Source organism: Oryzias latipes, chromosome 19 (assembly GCF_053564925.1).
Source record: "Oryzias latipes strain Hd-rR chromosome 19, Olatipes_Hd-rR_3.1".
In the NCBI taxonomy this organism is placed as follows: Eukaryota; Metazoa; Chordata; class Actinopteri; order Beloniformes; family Adrianichthyidae; genus Oryzias; species Oryzias latipes.
Genome location: NC_136255.1, coordinates 15,526,901 through 15,545,951, shown reverse-complemented (window position 1 = coordinate 15,545,951; position 19,051 = coordinate 15,526,901). Strand labels below are relative to the sequence as shown.

Sequence of the window (19,051 nt, the reverse complement as noted above, 5' to 3'; positions counted from 1 at the left end):
AGTCTAGAATCCTGATCATGTATTGAAAGAGATGATTTGCGAGATGCAGCACCTGCCCCTGTATCTACGTTACACAGCTGGGGGACACAGGGTCTGTTATTCTTCATAATTGCTGGTTGTCAGAAACCATTAGTGTAGGAGTATTTCAGGAGGACTACACTAACAGACCAGGGAGTCAGCTGGAGTAATGGGAGGAAAGAGGTACGCCGCCTGCCTGAGCAGATTTCTGAAAAACAAGGCATGTGTCCCACCCGCCGTCGATCCATCTTTGGTGCCAGCTCTCCTTTAGTATTTTACATACGCACCCTGACCTGTTGTTGAGATGCAGCGAGGCCCAGTAGGGAGACCAATTTACATGGATGGATCCATCAGCCCCAGCTGGTCCACTTTTCCCTTTTTTGTCTCTCTGCATGGAAGCCCCTGCAGGTCCTTTTTAAATAATTGATTTCTAATTTATTATTTCCACAATGCCGTCATTAGATTGGCAGCCAACACACAGGTGCTCATGCATACCCCGAAGTGCATCCCGACTGTTGAAAGCCATTCTGGTAGATTACGTTTTTCTGCCCAGGGGGAGTGCATTGTGGGACAGAAAGCACGTCTCAATTTTCTCATCCCTGTCGATGCGCTTAAGTTTTGATTAACTCATAATAGATGGACGGTCATAAACAATGCTCCGAAAATCATTTTTAGCCACTTTCACTTAGCATGTGTTCTTTCTCCTGATATAGAATGTGATCTTCCCTGGAGCTGGAGAAAGTGTGATCAGTGAGTACAAGTCTATCATCTACTACCAAGTGAAGCAGCCGCGCTGGTTTGAGACAATAAAGGTATGCCCCTCTGCTCATTTATAGAGTTCACATCTTGCTGCCCTTATCGCAGTTTTCTGAAGTAACCACAGCAAACCAGTGGAGTTTATTAAAATGCATTAGTCTGCTCAGAACAGGCTTTTCATCGCCAGTAATTTGCAGAGGAGGATATTTCATATTTGCCGAGTATCGACAAGCTAAATACTGGGATATTTCTAAGCCCGTTTGACCTGTCTGTTGCAGATTAAAGCACTTGCTCTGCATTATCATTTGGAATGGCTGTTCAATAGAGGTTTGATTGCTAAGACTTTGGTGCTGAGCAGTAATTCATAAGTAAATATAAAGGAAAATGGGGCCAAAACACACAGCAGTAGTTTATAGAGTAATAATAATAATACACAGGTTTTGACCACTTTAAAATCCCACTCCAATCATCTTTTGAGATATTTTCAAAGCATTTCCAGAGGTCTTATTTTTATTATTATTATGCCATTTTTAGCCAAAATAAAAAACCTGGGATGTTTTCTCTGACATAGTTTCTGCACAGTTGTGGGTGTGACCTTTGGTGCTGTGTAAGTCTGCTCACACTTCCCATAATGCCTTTTTTCAGAAATAGTTAAAACCCATTGAATTGTGGTCTATATTCAACAATCTAGTGAGCGTCGATGCACACTATTTTTTTTACAAAGACTTCTGGGAAGTTTCTAGAGCACTGGATTTTAGAATTATTGTTTTAAACAGCTCTACAAAATGGTAAACGCGCCATGTATATAGTGCACTATGGGGTGAGTAGAGCAGGAATTTGGACATGGCCTCTCTGCAACAGCATTTTTTCGTCTGCTCCTGATTCACACTTATTTCACACTCAGACTTACAAGTTGGAGTTTAATTTTCTTTATACATAAAATTTTTCACAGAAACACCAAAAACACAATTTTCATTGGAGTGGTTCTTTAAAGTCTCGTTTCCACTTCAGGTAAGCGTTTCCACTCAAAGTTGGACCGATACGGCGCATGGCGGATGAAACTAACAACAAAAACAATAGAGGTCATCCAACGGCTTATTTTTTTCCGCTTGGACTTTGGTTCTTCATACATACAAAGTATTTCATGTTGTTTGAGAGAAGATTGCAGTTGGCAAAGAGGTTTTGTATTGTATTGTAAGGACTTTCAGCCAATCAATGGGTTTCAACAGTAGGTTCACGCTGACCGGTCCATTCCATTTTTCTATGGACCTGCAATCAACGGGTGCCCCAAAATGGTACGGTCCAGTCCGGCTTAATAGGTCCATTTTATAATGGAAAGGCTCAAAATCCCAGACTGGACTGGAGCGGACCATAGCGCCTCAGTGGAAACAAAGCTTAAAAGTTATTTTATGTGTCCTGTTATTCCAATTTTTTTAATTGAGCCATGCATGGTTTATTTGAAAAAAATGGTTTATATGCACTAAATTATGAGGATGAATATTACATTGTCCAGTTTTCTGCCTTATTCCAGGTTGCTATTCCTATTGAAGATGTGAATCGGAGCCATTTGCGTTTCACCTTCCGCCACCGCTCATCACAGGACTGTAAGTATGATTGTATATGTCAGTATAATGGTGTAAAAGAGTCTGAATCCAGACAAATTAAAGGGATTCTCGGATGTTCAGCCTTTCAAATATTGGAATAAAAAGCGGTTTTGTTTAGTAACATGTTACTACACAGTCATTCAAACTTTTTTTCCACATCAGTCACCAATCTTAACGCTTAATAGAGACTGGATGGTGACAATTGGGATAGACTACATTTGAAAAACATTTACCCAACAATTCAGTATATATTAAAAAGGAAATCATCACGGAAGCGTACCCCCCACTGTTACTGCTGTAGAGTTCAGAAATCCTCCAAATGGGTTTTCTTCTCACCTGCATGCGAGTGTTTCAGTGGGAATTTCCAGGTCACAGAGCTCAGCCCCGGTTTATCATCCCCTTGGAAAGCCCTCTTGTCATGCTTGAATCCTTACTTCTCTGGAGACTAATGCTGTTAGGAAGCTTGCTTTTTTTGAAAGTCTCAGATTTTCTGTTATCAGGCTGCAATGGCTACTTTGGAAACTTTCCTCGAGTGACTCTGAGGCTGCAGCAGCATGCTGATGCTTCACACTGCCACTTATTACTGAAAGGTGTAATAGCTGAGCTCTTTTGGATTTGTTTGTGGTTTACCGCAAAGCCTGGAACATTCCAGTCAGTGGCTGTGTTTACATGAAAGAGAGAAGAGGTGATGTGCACAGATTTTCGGTCTGCTGCACCAAGCAGAGCTATTGTATGTTCCTCCTACAATCTCAAAAAATAACCCTCCTTAAGGATACATTTTTCCTTTTTTCTTTTCTTCTTTTTTTTCTAATAAAGATAGGAAAACTCTAAACTTTCCTAGTGATAAATAACGTTTTTTTGGTTCACAGGCTTTATTCGGGTGAATCTTTACACCTATAGGATGGTCACTTCAATGTGTACTTTTGTGTGTATTCCTCTTGTTCTTGTCACTACCTTCTACATCTTACTGATTTCCTTCTATATTTTTGATATTTTTATTTTAGGATATTTTTTACATCGTTCCAGCAAAATCATGAATGTGTCAGTTTCATTTTAACTGTATGCATATATGTATGAAATAAACATGAACTGGTGAGGCACCAAGAACAAAGATACCAAGAAGGTTTAGACTGTATGAAGTTCAGAAGTACTTTATCAGAAAGTATGTTGTAGTAAGAATGTTGAAAGCCTAAACAATGTTTATGGAATGTCAACAAAACATATTTTTCACTGCACAGTGTGCGATTTGGGATTTTAAGTATTGCAGTTGGCAAAGAAACAATCTGGGTCCACCGTGTTATTTCAAAGTCCCCCTCTGATGAAAAATCGTGTTTTCCAATTAACCCTTCCACTGGATACATGCAGCCAAGAAAAAAGTTCATGCATGCAATGCGTGCTAGCATCAAATCAGTTCCGGGGGGGGAGGCTGTAAGCTAGTGGCAGAGAGTTATAACAAGTGGACGATGGGAAGGAAGGGCAGGCTTACTTTGTGCCAACAGTCCCGCCCACAACTCAGAGGCAGATATCTGATGAACTACAGCTACCTTTAAGAAACTATATCCTAGAAAACGACACCGTTTTTTATTTATTTGGGATAATAACAACATAATAATTCTAGAAAGACCACTGGGAACACTTTTACAACAGATCTAGAGATAATTGGAGGGATCTTTAAAGGATTTTGTTTTTTTATTTTATTTGTTAAAGGTAATTAAAAGTAAAAAGGATGTTAAACACACAATTTCAAAAGAAAAGCATGTTCATGCTTGAGCAGATAAATCAGTGTTTCCCAAGTAGTATAAATAGTGTATATTTTTAATTACCTATGATCTTATTATCTAATTATTTTGAAATGTAAAACAGTTTCAATGGAATATTCTTTTATTTTTGTATACAAATGTTCTCTGGACAGTCTTCCAGACCTTTAAAAAGCCTCACTTTCGAGTTCTATTTGCTCATTTCACTGTGTTCCTAGCCGGTGACTTTGAGTTCTTGAAAACTCAAAGTGACAGAGAGGCTCATGGACGCCGGTGGTGGAGTTCATGTCCTCGGTGTCTCAGTCCGCCGGTTGAGCATAAGGCCAGCTCAACGCAGACTTTCACACACAGTTTGCCTGCCTTCATGTGACAGATGGCTGCTATCGCAAATGTTTCCTTGACTGTAAGACATCGCCATCTCTTCTTTGGCGTCATGACACCGCCTCATGAGTTCGGCTTTAAGTGTGAAACATAACCGTGATGTATTGTGCGAAGTAATGGCCCACGTCAGAGGTTTCTTTCTGCATAACCTTCACACAAACCTGACTCTGAATGGCTTCCAAAATCATCATCTTTGTGAAAGTCACCCTTTTCCTTGAAAAGTTGTAAGCTCTCTGCTCTCCCCAGGTAGCCACCAATACATCTGAAGAAGCGGAGAAGCATGATGTGTTTCCTTCACTTTTTGAGATTGCGGGCAGCAAACCAATAAGGGGATTCATGCAGATGGAAGACCAGATATTCTTATCCTCCTGCTTGTATATTTAAGCTCGTTGATCCGTCATATAAAGCCTAATCCTTACTTTGGGACAAACCTATTGGTGTTCTTGGTTTACATCTTCTCACTTTAGAACTTTCTCACGCATAACCGTAACAGGTTAAATTTTGGAGGACGACTATTTGTCCACTCTGGAATTGGTTTATTAGATCAGTCCGGATTTACATAGTCTGATCAAATTCAACATATCCCCCCCAAAAATCCCCCAAAGGAGGATAAGCTTTACATCATCACATTTTTGTTTACCAGGGTTCTGTGTCTACTTTCTCCTCCAGCTAAAGACAAATCAGAGAAGATATTCGCCTTTTCTTTTGTGAAACTGATGCGGTTTGATGGGACCACTCTGAGAGATGGTGAGCACGATCTCATTGTGTACAAGGTAAGTAAATATAATGTCTGTCTACCTGTGGGGGGGTCACAAAATTCAATGGAGGGGAGGGGGGGATAGAGCTCACATTTTTCAGGAATCGTCACCATTTTTGTACTCCTAGCAGTCCTAAATGGTTTTAGAGCCCCCACAAGAAAACGCAATTATGTTTCAATGAAAATCTCTTGCATAATGATACGTTTGTGTTCTGGTTCCTATTTATGTCAATTAAGAAGTTAATGCAGGAAAAATGCACCCTATTAAATGTGTGCTCTAATTTTTGGTGTGTTTTACTGTCCTGAGTACAGATGCTCCCTAGCTATAGATTTACAGCTTTAGCTTGAATATTCTGTTTAAAAAAAAAAAAAAAAAAGAAAGAAAGGACATGGTTTTTGTGGCAAAAGCTGTTGTTGATCATCTGACAAAATGTTGCTTTGGATAAACAGGCAGAAGCCAAAAAGTTGGAGGATTCGAACCATTACCTAACCCTGCCCGCCACCAAGGTGGAGATGGAGGAGAAGGGCTACTCTACCACAGGGAAAAGCACCCAGAACCAAGGGGCCTGCATAATCACCAAAGACTCCTTACAGATCTCCACCCTGGTCTGCTCCACCAAACTTACACAAAACGGTGGGAACTCCATCTTTTTCTTTCACATTTCTATATATTTTTTTAAAAACTTTTATTTTGGTATTGCTTTAAAAGTGTATCACCGGCAACTCTCTTTATGGTTTTTCTTCCAAGCATTTTCTTCTGAGTGCTTCCAATGGTTCTGTGTAGGTCTACACTTACTAAAGGAAGCCTCATCCCTGCCCTTTTGTTGATGGATTAAGGGTTTTGGCGTATTGTTTTCCCAACAGTCTTTATACATTTTTGAAAATCGCTGCAGCCATCAATAAAACCCTTCTGGGACGGGCTGACATTTCCAGAGTGCGCTCATAAAACTGTGTGGAGCGTTTGAGGAGCCGGCTCACACTGCCATAAGTGGTCAAATGCTTCCAGACCTCATTTCACACTTACTTTGACCAAATAAAAAGCGTCTATCTAGCCCTCTGTCTTGCCGTCTTCCTTAGGTTGTGGTGTTATCATGGCGCTTCTTGATTTGTAGGGTTGGACGACCACTTTAATCACGAACAAAACAAAGGCTTTCTCATTTTTTTCTGCTTTGGGAATTGAAGTAACAACCGGATGAGTCAAGGTTAACTTTGAGTGGAACTCTAATTAGTTATGTTATGTGTCAAAAATAAAGCCCTTATGTGACTACTCATGGTTGAATAATGATGATTTAAAACCATTAACCCCTTTATGACCCACCAGTAATTGGAAAATATGCTATTACCTTTCAAATGATGAAATTTGGCTTCAGTATTTGTAGACACAGAAACTAAAAAAATAAAAAAAAAGAAGTCAATAAGTATAAATAAAAATCACATGACTTTGTGTGTGAACGGGAGCACAATTTTGTTAGTTTCTAATTTTTGACAGAAAAAGGTAAACAAGTCAGCAGATACACATTTGTGTCATCTATACTTTATCTGTAGATTTAACACATTCGATTTTATTCTTCTGACCATTCTTTAATGGGACGATCCATACCGTCACCTCTCAGAGGAGAACTCTTTTCTCTGCCAGCAGCTGAATCCAGGGGCCCCTTTGTGACCCAGAGGCCACTTTCTGCTTTCTAATGAGGACTCAAATGGGACCTATTCTTGATTGCGGATGTACTGTCTGAGGCTCCGATTACTTGCACAACCAAGGCTCATAAAGCTCCAGTAATGAAGCCACTGCAGAGTTCAGAAGGGCTTTAGTCCGATCACTCACACAGGGGAAAAGTTTGTTAAAATGCTTTTGAAGATGATGTAAGGGGAGAACTGTTCCATGTTGCTGCAATGTTTCCGCTGAGACTTGTTAACTTTGGTCTGTGGTATGACCTGTCATTTAAATACAGTTGAATGCCTGCCCCCCTCTTCCTTCATTCCTCGTTTCAGCGGATGATGGTGTCAGTGAGCGAGCCGTTGCAGTTGCAGCAGGAGAGCCCTCTGATTACATTTGGCAGACATGTGAAATTTGTATGTGGAACTGCTGTGTCAGCTCTAATATGTGCTGCTCTGTGTCCACCAAGGTTTCAGCACCGGTCATGAATCCGTTCTGTTCTCTCCTTTCACCTGCGTATGAGCTTTAGGCAGCTCTTTTCACATTTGGAAGCAGTTATTACTTTATCAGTCTGTTAATGTTTATACATTCTTCATCATTGGGATTCAAAAATATTCCCATGCTCCTGACTTGGAGGTGGGGTGCGATCATCCAGACGTGCTCTATGGGGTTCAGGTCAGGGGTCATATGAAGCACTCCCACTTCCTGAAGTGACAATTCTGGCATGATGTGGTGGAGCATTATCATCCATGAACAGAAAGTTGGGGGTGTGCTGATGGAATTGGAGGATGGTGGTGGGTTCTATGTCTCACCTTCTCCACCAATGCTAGCGACTGTCACTTCTTTGCAAGGTGACCTGACACCCATTGCTGCATTGTCCAGGTCACATGATCTTGTCCCCACTGTAAATGTTCACAGCGGTGTGTTGGTGTCAGTGGAGTCACCTGCAACACTTTTCTGTTAGTAGTGTGTATGTGCTGTACTTTTGATCCATCTGTTAAGGTATAACAAATTAGGGTCAAATAGAGCAAAAATAAAAAAATATAGTATTTGCTTCTTTTTTTTAAATTTGTTGGATAAACAAATTACTCAGAGAAGCACCCCAAAGGACCCAAAAGGACTTTTAGCTCCATTGTGTGACCAAAAATAAGCTTCACTCTTAAAGCAGAACTCATTGATGTAATTTCCAGCTTTTTACTAGTTTCTAAAGGTAAAATTTAAAAAATAAAGTAATTCTTCTGTTTGTGTAGTTTACAAAACTCCCATGTGTCTGATTAATAAAGACATCATTGTGTCTATCATGGGGGGCTTTGAAAGCAATCCTGGAACAAACCAGAAACATTTGAGGTACCTGTTTTTTATTCTTTAAAGTCTGTTTGCATCTTAATGCTTTTATTTTGAAGCCAAAAACATTAAAAGCACCACATCCCTGCATTTATTCCGAGATCTGTTTAAAAAGCCACATTTTTAAAAGCATTATAATATTAATGTGATCAAACACAATTCAAAAGAGGTTTTTCATGAGATTTTGAATTCATAATTAAAAGATGAAAAATCAGAATCACCTGTGATGACAGCTTTCAGGGAAAATAAGCACATATAAAAGTAATTGATAATTGAAAACATGCAGTTTTAAAACCTATATCTGTAAACTTTTTCTCTTTTGCTTTTCACTCAAATAATAATTTTTGGCTTTGTTTAAACTTTTACATCTTATGTTATGTATGAATGAATGATCATGAATGATCGCAGTTGTTTAACTGCATCTTCTTAAGAAATTTATCCTAAGATTCATTTAGTCCAAGTGGGAAGAAAGATGACTCAGGATATGTTCTGCTACCGACTGTTGCCTTCTATGTGTGACACCTCAAAGCTGATCACAGCCGCTGCGACGAAGCTCTGATATTAATTAAGCTGGATTTATGCAGACGTTTTATGCGGTGCTTAAAGCTTAGCGATGTCACTTCTGACTCTTCCCTGGGTATCTACAGCGTGCCTAACTAAACAGAGGTTAGAGGAGAAACTCAGATGTGGTGACAGTTAGAGCTGAGAACCTGGGAACCCCGAGAAAGTTCTTTACATCCCATAGCTATCTAGCTTTTAAAAAAAAAAAGACATTCAAAGTAGCTGATTTTACCTTTAGTAGTTCAACTTTCCAGCCACATACTACATTGTTGCTGTGAAAAAGAGAAAAATAAGTTGGACGGTAATGTGAATTGAAGGTTCAGATGATTGTGAAGTAGTAAAATGATTGACTCCACTTTTCCACTTCCTGTTTTGGAAAGGCTTTTAAATGTACAGAGAGTCTTATTTTCTGTTTGTTGAAGAAAGGCACTGTGTTCCTCTGGAGCGAATGGATTTCCTGCAGTCGTACCCCTCAGTCCTGTGCGTTGCAGACAGTTGCTTCTCTTAACAGCCCCGACCCGGTGGGACCGAGCTGCCAATGATTCATCCTCGCTCTGATCTGTTTGTGTCTCTGAGGTGCTAACCCATCGCTTTTCAAATCCATATTTTCTTGGGTAGAATGATGTCTGCTAGTGTGGACAGGTTTCTTTGATTGCGCGTCGATGGGTTGTCAGGTTTGCAGGTAATTGACATCCATCATCGTGTCACTATGCTTGACGGACTCTGGCAATAGCCAGTAGACACAGGCAACGAAACCTGGGAGCTGCTGTGGAAGAAGCAAAGGGGGGCTGCTTTCTGCTCCTGCTGGTTGAGTGCGAGATGTGTACACGATCATAATGGCACGCTTTATTGGCTTTTGAGCGTTTTGGCTTTAAACTGTCAATCATATCACAGCCACAGCACAGAAGTTTTCTTTTCTTTTAAACTCTTGTCACAAAGGCCTTAATCATAACTGCTGTTACAGGTATATACGGGCTGTCTGTGGGGGAAAAAAATGGACAAACTCGTGCCAGAGACACAGGTGGTTTCTACGGGCGCCTGCGTATCACATGCATGCAGAACTTGTGAATAAGGAGTAATGAGCGAGAGCTGATTTCCATCTACTGTCCCCAAGAATGCAAGAATCAATAATAGGCATTAAATATTACAATGTGATTGCATAACAGTTACTATTATTTCATAACAAAAGACAAGAGAGATTGAGGAAAAACACCTTAAAACATATTTTACAAAACTGGCCTGTTTTGTTAAACAAGTTTGTTTCATTTCTATGCCAATGTTTAAAACTTTTTGTATAATTTTAAGTGCGTTGGGAGTACATGGGCCCGGACAACCCAAACCTACACGACCCGAACGGCTGCATGAGACCGAGGCTTTAAACCTTTTCATTAAATTTAATATGAAGTTATCTATGAAAGCATTTCCTAGATCAAGTCATTTAAAAATATTTGGAAAGAGGAACGTCCTTGCCTTTTTTTTCAGTATAAAGACAGCTCATTTTAAAATTACTCAAAATAAAATCTCAAAAATGTGTTTCTTATATCTTCTTTTCTGTCTTGGGTGGATTTTTTTTCACTAGAGTTCTTTGAATTAGCATCTTTTCTTGTTCCTAATTTAATTACTCTTCTAAAATTTCTAAAAGTGACCATGACCAACTCGAAGCAACATTTTGTCTGTTTTTTTCACTAGTTGACCTGCTTGGCCTGTTGAAGTGGCGCTCCAACACCAGCCTTCTGGAGAAGAACCTCCGTCAGCTGATGAAGGTCGAAGGGGGAGAAGTTGTGAAGGTGAGCTCCAGGGTCTGGAGAAAAACTAAAGAAAACAAACAGATAAATAAAGTGCAACAATCACAGAATATATAGGACTAGTGTTTGTTTTTAAAAAGTCAAAAAGGTCACGCATGTAGAGAAATATACCATAAGTTCAAAATTCTCCTCCTGTCTTTTTGTCTTTTTTTTTTGGGTTTTACAGATTTAAAAAAAAAAAGACAGCTAAACACACACAAGCACACCTGTGATAATTTGGATGGACATACCTACCGTAATTTCCGGACTATAAGCTGCTACTTTTTTCCTGCGCTTACAGCCGTGCGGCTTATTCAGTGACGCGGCTAATTTATGGATTTTATTGGCGGCCGCCGTGTACGTATTTTCGGACACAGTGAATGGTTTGAATTCTCTAACACCAAACACAAGTCATTTCTTTTTCAATTTTCATTGCTCTGCACAGACACGATTTGCTCCGTTCACCGGCACAATGGGGACGAAGCGCTCCTCCTTGGAGCCGCCCTGGCCAGAGCTGTCGGAGTAGATAGGAAGGGGAGACAAGGAGCGCGCGGGAGCGCGGAGGCGTCGAGCCATTCTGCAGGCTGCAGCCAGGGCTTACTCGAGGCGTCCGCGGAACAACAGTGTTTGTTGTGGAAGGAAACTTCTGACCCACGCGCCGCTCAAATACATGAGCCTGAGGCAAAGCTCACTCCACCCACTGTGTGCTAAGAAATCACACTTGCTCAGGACGTGATCCGTCAGGATGACAATGTTACCTAATTCATGCGGCTTGTACTCCGACGCGGCTTGTGTATGTATAAAATTAGTTAAACACGTGAAAATGGGTGGGTGCGGCTTGTAATCGGGTGCGCTTTGTAGTCCGGAATTTACGGTAAATCAATAAAGCAAATTCACAATTTCGGATTAACTTGAATTATAAAAGAATTTCACATATTTAAAGACCCACTCCAATGAAAATGGTGTCTTTTGTTGTTAACATTCTCTTGTGGCACATATACTAAGAAAACTGAGCTCAAAATTGCATTTTTGTGTATTTCTTTATTTAAATCATTGTGAATCAGGAGCAGAGGGAAAAATGCCTTATTTGTGACATGGGCCATGAACTCCCCTCTCTGCTCTATTCTTGTAGACGACCAGATCCATGTAGGTTTTTGTTTTCCTCGTCTGAGCTGGCATCGGGCTCTAAATTTTACGGCTGGAGAGCGCCAATCTTGCTCACCACTTTTGTTGCACTGGTAATGTGGGCTTTGTAATGTGTGAGAGGGGCTGTAAGCTAGCGGGAGAGGGTGTAAAACAAAGGGATGATGGGAAATGAGCGCAGGCTCACTCCATGCTTTTCTGATGAACTCCTGCTGCTCTATAGAAACTATGTCCTACAAAAAAAAACAGGTTTTAAATTTGGCCCCAAACTGTATAATCATGCTTAAAAGACCACTGGGAACACTTTTAAAATAGTTTAAAAGATTGCTGGAGTGGGTCTTTAAATGCAGATGTAACACTTTTTTTTGTCACATTATTGTTGCACAGTATATAAATTTTGTAGTTTTCTTTACTTAATCAATTAATCACACTTCTTGTCTATTGAAGAATTGAAGAAACATTGCTTGCCATTTGGAAAAAAAAGACATGTAATTTCAGTGAAAAAAAGTTTATCTTCTTTTTTTCTATCCACTTCTACAGTTTTTGCAAGACACGCTGGACGCTCTCTTCAACATCATGATGGAAAACTCAGACAGTGAAGCTTTTGACACCCTGGTGTTTGATGCCTTGGTAAGAAACATTTGCAGAAATGATACAAAACAAAAGTTAAGAGGTGTCCTCAAATTCTTAATGTGCTTTTAAAAGTAGTTTATTAACTGTTGGCTGCCATCAGCCATGGCCCTGAATTGGAAGAGAAAACAAATGTACTTTTGCCTTCAAATATGAAAATCATTAAAACACAAAATCTCCAACAATGTATCAAGGTCTATGCTTATGTGCTGTATATCTTAACGCTAAACACTACTAATAAGTGTTTGCAAAACACATTTTGGCAGACTGTCAGCTGTACCGTAATTATTGGAGCATGTTGTGAGACTTTTTTTTGGAAAATGATGTCAAATAATGCGATCACAATAACACATACATGGGTAAAGATTCACAGGAATTTGACTCCCATTTCAAAATTGGGTCATTCTAAACTTAATTTATGGAAAAGTGTCACTCTAAGTCCTGTCTGGAATCAGCTGACTCACATCAGAAGGTGCATGTGAGAATAGCTGTTTTTTTTCCTCTTGAAAAAACCAAAAAGGTAGGAAGTGTCTTTTTGGGTGCTTGAGATTACCTGCAGGCCACAAAATTGAGAGAAAATAGCTTTCTGCTTAAATGCCGACTTGTGTAATTTCCCAGTCTCTTTTTGCATACTGAGTTAGAAGAGTACTGTTGGGCTGTCTCCATTATGGAGCTCGTGGCTTAAATTGTGTTTTTTTTCTGACAGGTGTTCATAATTGGACTTATAGCTGACAGAAAGTTCCAGCACTTCAACCCCGTTCTTGAGACCTACATTCGAAAGCACTTCAGTGCAACGCTGGCATACACGTGAGTTCATTTCTCTTTTTTTTCAGAGTGAAATCATAGATCGAGCTCATTGTGCCGTTTGACCTCTATGAAATTTCGGTTTGCAGGAAACTGACCAAAGTTTTGAAGAACTATGTGGAAAATGCAGAGAAATTGACCGAACAGCTGCTGGGAGCCATGAAAGCTCTGGAATACATCTTCAAGTTCATCGTGCGCTCCAGAGTCCTCTTTAACCAGTAAGTAAAACCTTGAATCATTGTGTTTTTTTTTTTTTTGCAATAGCCACAGTCCAGGTTTAATTAATCCTGAAATGTTTCATGATCCTTTTGACCCATATTCCCACACACAACGCCAAATAATTATTCTTTGCAAATATTTTTGTGTTTTTTATAATTGGCCGTGGAGATTGTGAGTCTCTAATAACGGTGGGAAGCCAACGGAGGAAGCTGCGGGTTGACTCGCTGGCTGATGTGAGATCCTGCACTAATTAAGTGTGAAGAGTTTGATTGGATTTCTGCTCAGTGTCTCGAAGACCTTCTGTCCTTTAGCCTCACTTCCACCACTGTGGCAACATCAATCTAATCCAGACGTGTTCAGAGATTAAGAGAAGTTCTATAGAATGTTAAAGTTCAGCCTGGCCTGCAGTTGTATTTATAAAAAGGAATTTCTGAGATTCTTTATTTGGAGATGCAGTCCATGTAATAAATACATCCAGCTGGGATCATTTGACACCCTAAAATTTAAGGAGGAATCCTAAACAGCTCCCCTTTTTTTTTGACCTGACTGGTTGGATTTCAACTGTTTTTCTCGAGAAATACTTTTTATTATATAATAGCAAATGGCAGTTCATTTTTCATCTTCAACCTTCTTTTGAACTATTCTTCAAAGCTTTCCCAGTGGTTTCATTTGTATTATGATTATGCTGTTATCAAAAAAACCTGATTTGTTTTTTTTAAACATTGTTTCAACAGAGAGGCTGTGAATCCTTTTGAAATTTGCCTCTGAGTTATGGGTGGTACAGTTAAGTAAGCCTGCCCCCACTTCTTGTCATCCACTTGTTTACACCCTGGCTGTGCCTGAATTCCCACCCTAATTCCTAACTACTAAAAAAACATATAGTGCGGGACTATCTAGCGCCTTGGATTTTAAAAGAAATTCGGACAGCATGCTCAATACTTTTTTTTTTGAAAGGCGAATATAACGTCACCAATTAAATACAAGCATGCTACAATGGGTATTTATAAAACAATTCTGTGTTCTGAGGATGAAAATATTGATGGAAAAAATTGTTGGAAGCATTAAACTGTGGTCTATATTCACCAATCGAGACACACTGTTTTTTTTTTTTTTTTTGCAAAGATTTCTGGGAAATTTCTATAGCCTACAGCCCCTAACAACCCCAACCTAACTTTAGCAGTGCAACAAAAAGGCTGTATAGTTTTGAGCCAGATGCAAGCTCAGACAAGGAAAAACCGAAACTACCATGGATTTATTTGTATACAAATGGATGAATCAGAATGGAGCGTAGCAGGGAGCTACAAGCTTTTTCAAAATGTGCGTTTTTTTATCTGCTCCTGATTCACAACGATTTGAATAAAGAAATGCTCAGACAAACCAATTTTTAAGCGTGATTTTCCATATATATATGTCCATCATCAGAAAAAAACCCACAAGAGTATGTTAAAAACATCAACTCGCAATTTTCATTGGGATGGGTCTTTAAGAACCCATTTGGATTCTGCAGGATGTGAGTGGCACCTACTGTAAATATCGCACCAGCAGATAGGACATTAGTAGTCCCACATCACAGATGGATAAGAAAACAAAGTAAAGCTGGTGAACCCTGACGTGACATTTGGCTTTCCTTTGATCTATTGCCCTTGTATTACATTATCACGGATCATTAATTTTTCACAGTTTGTTTTCACGTGAAAACAGGCAGGTGCTTCAGGGTCCTGTCACGTTGTTTTAAATGCTAATCCGGCTGGCAGCAAGAGTGAAGTCTGCAGCTCCGATCCAAGAATATTTGTGCTGATTACACACAAGGGGGGTGAGGAGTTTCAGCTGACTGTGTGCAGTGATTTCACAGAGAAGCATCAAACCTGTGTGCTTTCCTCTGTGGGTTGGGCTATTTGCATAAGGTTGAGATGAACAACAGCCTCGCCATTCTCTGCCAGAGTAACTGTGCTTCATTTCCTCCCAGGCTCTATGAGAACAAAGGGGAGGCCGGCTTCATGGAGTCCTTGAGAAACCTTTTCACGTCCTTTAATGACATGATGAACAGTAATTCAGAGAACACTGGCATGGTGAAGGTAGGCTGGTTATTACTCAGGTCCAACGGTGTGCGGTCTCTCAAGCTGGCTGCCAAGAAATGTCTAATGCTGCATGAATACTAAATGATTGTGAAGAGTAAATAAATCAGGTGTGATTATCTTTGAATGGCAGATTCTTTTCAGAGGTGATGCATGAATCTTGTTAGATGTGATCCATTGCAGTAGCTTTGGTAGGACTACTCCTTATTAAAGTTCTTTCTGTCATTATTCCCTTCTTTCTTCTGTCTTTTTCCCTCTTGTTCTCTTTGACGTTGAGGTTTTGGGTGGAGAACCATAATGTCCACTGACTATAGAAAGTAGGAAGTTTTCCATTCCACTTCAGCCAATCCAAACAACTTTCTAGTTTCTGACACGAGCTGCAAAGACTCTGAGTGGCTTTTTCTCAGGATTTCAGTAACTGGACAAATCAAAGCCATTCATGTGAAACATTGAGGAGAGACCATTTGCTAATGCAGTGTTCCTCACTATATTGTGGTTCACCTTTTGCAGTCTTGCTGTTTTGCATATATTTTTGATATTTCATATGATTCAAATATTTATATTTTCAATATATCTTCCCCGCTGTGCCTATTGCACAAAATACGTTCAGCTTTCCAGATTTACCTAAATCGTCGATTGCGGGCAGATCTTGGTTTTTATTCTAAAATACTGAACTTATTTTTCTACAAATGTTTAAACTATGGGACATTAAACAAAGGAAAACAAGGGAAAATGTTTGTCTGTCTGAGTAAAGTGTGTAGTTAGGGGTTCTACTTTGCAGATTTCACCTATTGTGGGTTATTTAAATAAAATACATAAAATATATAAATACTTGGAAGTGTATTCGTGGCCATTTTAAGCTTCTTTATCGCAGGATTTACATTCTAAAAATAACTGTCGATATGTGAAATCTGCAAACTGGTTGTCTTTCATTTTGATGACAAATATAGATGTTTTAGGCCTGTCAGACCCAGTTTTTTGGTTAAACTCTCAAAAGCTCAAACCTTTTGTTGAAAATCAATTCCAGTATTATTGAATGAAAAACAAAGATCTGCTTGTGATCAAAGATTTATTTCAATACCAAACGCATTCTGTACAGGAGACGGGGCATTGGGGAGGTGGACAATGGTCTAGAGCCAATCAGGATACAAAGCACAAAAAAATCAATGACACGATCATGACAGGTGAACCCTGTTTTAGCGAGGGAACACTATATTGATCTTTTAAAGTCATTTTTTGGTAACTGATTCATTTGATTAAGAAAACAGTTTTTCTATTTGTTGATATTTCCTCGTTTGAAGTTTGAGTGTAAGCTCTTGTTTGTCATCTTAGGTCAATTACAGTTTTTTTTACATCAAGTCTGTTAAGTCAAGTTTTACATCATGTAAAAAAAAGGAGACAGATATGATGGTTAAATCATTTTTTGAAATTAGAATTCTGTATTTTAGTCAATCTCAAGGCTGACATATTTCTTGCATCTTCATCTTTAGTATCTCTATCATGTGTTGATTTCTGTTGTTGGTCTTTTTCTCTCCATGTTCTTTTGTGTTTTTCTTCTTTGCGTTTCTCTCTGATCCTGCCTCTCCTGATGTCTGGTTCTCGTCTGGCCTTCTGCTCTTTAGCTGCTTCTGAAGGTATTTTTTTTCTACTTACCCTCTTCCTTTTTCTTGCTCCTCTTTCCTGTTTTGTACATTTTCCTTTCTTAAGATTGAAACTCCAACGATGGGTCGTACATAATCAAACCAGGACACGTTTCCTTTAATTTTTTATTGTGCCACACAAAGTAACTTTACCTATACTGATGCTTTTAGAGATAACATAATCCCAAGGTGCATGCAACTAGGAAGGCCTACAAGTGCACAGTCAACCATATGAGAAGCTCACTAGTTAATTAGAAGTCAGTTGCTGTGTAATTGGGTAAGATATTAGCGTTACTGTCAGTAAATTAAAAACTGATCTTGAGGAACGGCCTTGAAGCCGAGGAATCCCGGATTCCTCCGAAATCCACCGCTGAAGAAAGTGGAACCTATTTAGAAATGTCTTCATAAGTCCATGAAGGAAACCCTGAGCTGTGATGAACCTGATCTGGAAAAACCTGCAAAAGAATCCCTGAATTCACAAACATACAAGTCATAATTAAAGCAATGGAGGAACTACTTTTGACAAAAGGCTGATCTGTGTTTAATGTAGAGAACAAAGCAAAAACAGTTTTTTTCATATTTTATTTTATTAAAAGAAAATGTTTTGGTCTGCGACCGAAACATTTGAGCTTTGCGCTGTTTTCTGCCTTTTTGCCTGCAGAAAAAAAGAGATGTTCGGCATATCAAAGCACTAAAAATATCTAATGAGATCAGAGTGGATTAAAGTATTCGAGTGTCACGAGTCCTGAGTTTAAAAAAATAACGGTAGCAGAGCATTTTTCCTTTGAAGTTAGTACCTATTGATGTTTGCAAGGATTTCACATCTTGACATGTTGTGAAGTTGGACTGTTCTGTATTACCATTTACTATTAAACTCATCAATTCTGAGACTTAACTCCTCAATGGGAGAATAAGAAAGCTTGATTTATTTTGGGTATGTTTGGTCAAATCAGTCATGCAGGGGCTGTATATCAATAAGTTGAGCTGCCATGCAGGTGGTTGGGGGTATAAATCCCAGACTGGACACTCATTGTGTCATTAGGCAAGAAACTTCTGCTAAACATCTGCTAAATTGACTGAATATACATTCTTTTAAGCATAGCTACACACACAAAGTAGTCATATAAGTTAAGCCTCTTGAGTATTTCAACAGGATTTGTTTATTAAATCTAAAACAAAGTGGTGTGTGAGCTTTTTCTGCAATGTTATGTGATAAAAATAAACTGTTGAAGCAAAAAAGAGCCTTTCTACCAACACTAGTGCCTAGTCGGAGTTCAAGTTCACACCAGCGGCACACATGTCCTGATTTGTTTTGGGATTCGAGCTTTTGCCATCTGACCTTGTGAGGGGAGGTCACAACTGAGATTTATGAGAAAGTGCTGCCACTACCTTAAGTGTCACTGAAAACCAAGGAAAATGACTTGAAAACATTGGCAATAATATTGCTTTTTTTCCCTTTTTGGTGAAGGGTGCCGCCCTAAAATACATTCCCACAATTGTCAACGACGTCAAGCTGGTCTTCGATCCCAAAGATCTCAGGTAATTTCAAAACGTTTTCTTTTTTTTATTAGATTTACTGAAGTTTTAAACTTGACAGAATGTAGTTCTCTGTAGTGTGAAATTGACTATTTCAAACAAGTCAAACAGTTTTATTAATTAATTCAAAATTATGTAAAAAAAAAGAAGTTCAGGTAGATCCTGAAACTATCAGAACAAACTGAATATAGACTGTTTATTTTACTGCTTCTACCCTGGACTTCTTTTATTCATGGCAGCATTAAAGAGGTCATGGCTTCTGCTTAAACATACGCAGGTTGCCTTGGAAACTCAGCTCCACTCAGATGTTCATTACAGTTGAAATTGCCCACTGCAAATGTCAGTAATTGAGTTTTGCTGGTTTTAGTACAGGATTCTGCATGAT

At 39.2% G+C, this 19,051-nt stretch overlaps 1 protein-coding gene across 2 annotated transcripts in view; it reads left to right on the top strand.

The window, feature by feature from the left end:
• The window catches only part of dock1 (dedicator of cytokinesis 1), a 176,933-nt gene that overhangs the window by 38,836 nt on the left and 119,046 nt on the right, over positions 1 to 19,051 (top strand). For both annotated transcript variants that reach the window (XM_023949689.2, XM_023949687.2), the window contains exons 15-24: positions 732 to 830; positions 2,306 to 2,378; positions 5,186 to 5,289; positions 5,724 to 5,907; positions 10,525 to 10,622; positions 12,303 to 12,392; positions 13,099 to 13,199; positions 13,286 to 13,414; positions 15,382 to 15,490; positions 18,599 to 18,669. In XM_023949689.2, the coding sequence (XP_023805457.1) occupies positions 732 to 830; positions 2,306 to 2,378; positions 5,186 to 5,289; positions 5,724 to 5,907; positions 10,525 to 10,622; positions 12,303 to 12,392; positions 13,099 to 13,199; positions 13,286 to 13,414; positions 15,382 to 15,490; positions 18,599 to 18,669 (1,058 nt within the window). The remainder of the gene's footprint in view (positions 1 to 731; positions 831 to 2,305; positions 2,379 to 5,185; positions 5,290 to 5,723; positions 5,908 to 10,524; positions 10,623 to 12,302; positions 12,393 to 13,098; positions 13,200 to 13,285; positions 13,415 to 15,381; positions 15,491 to 18,598; positions 18,670 to 19,051) is intronic.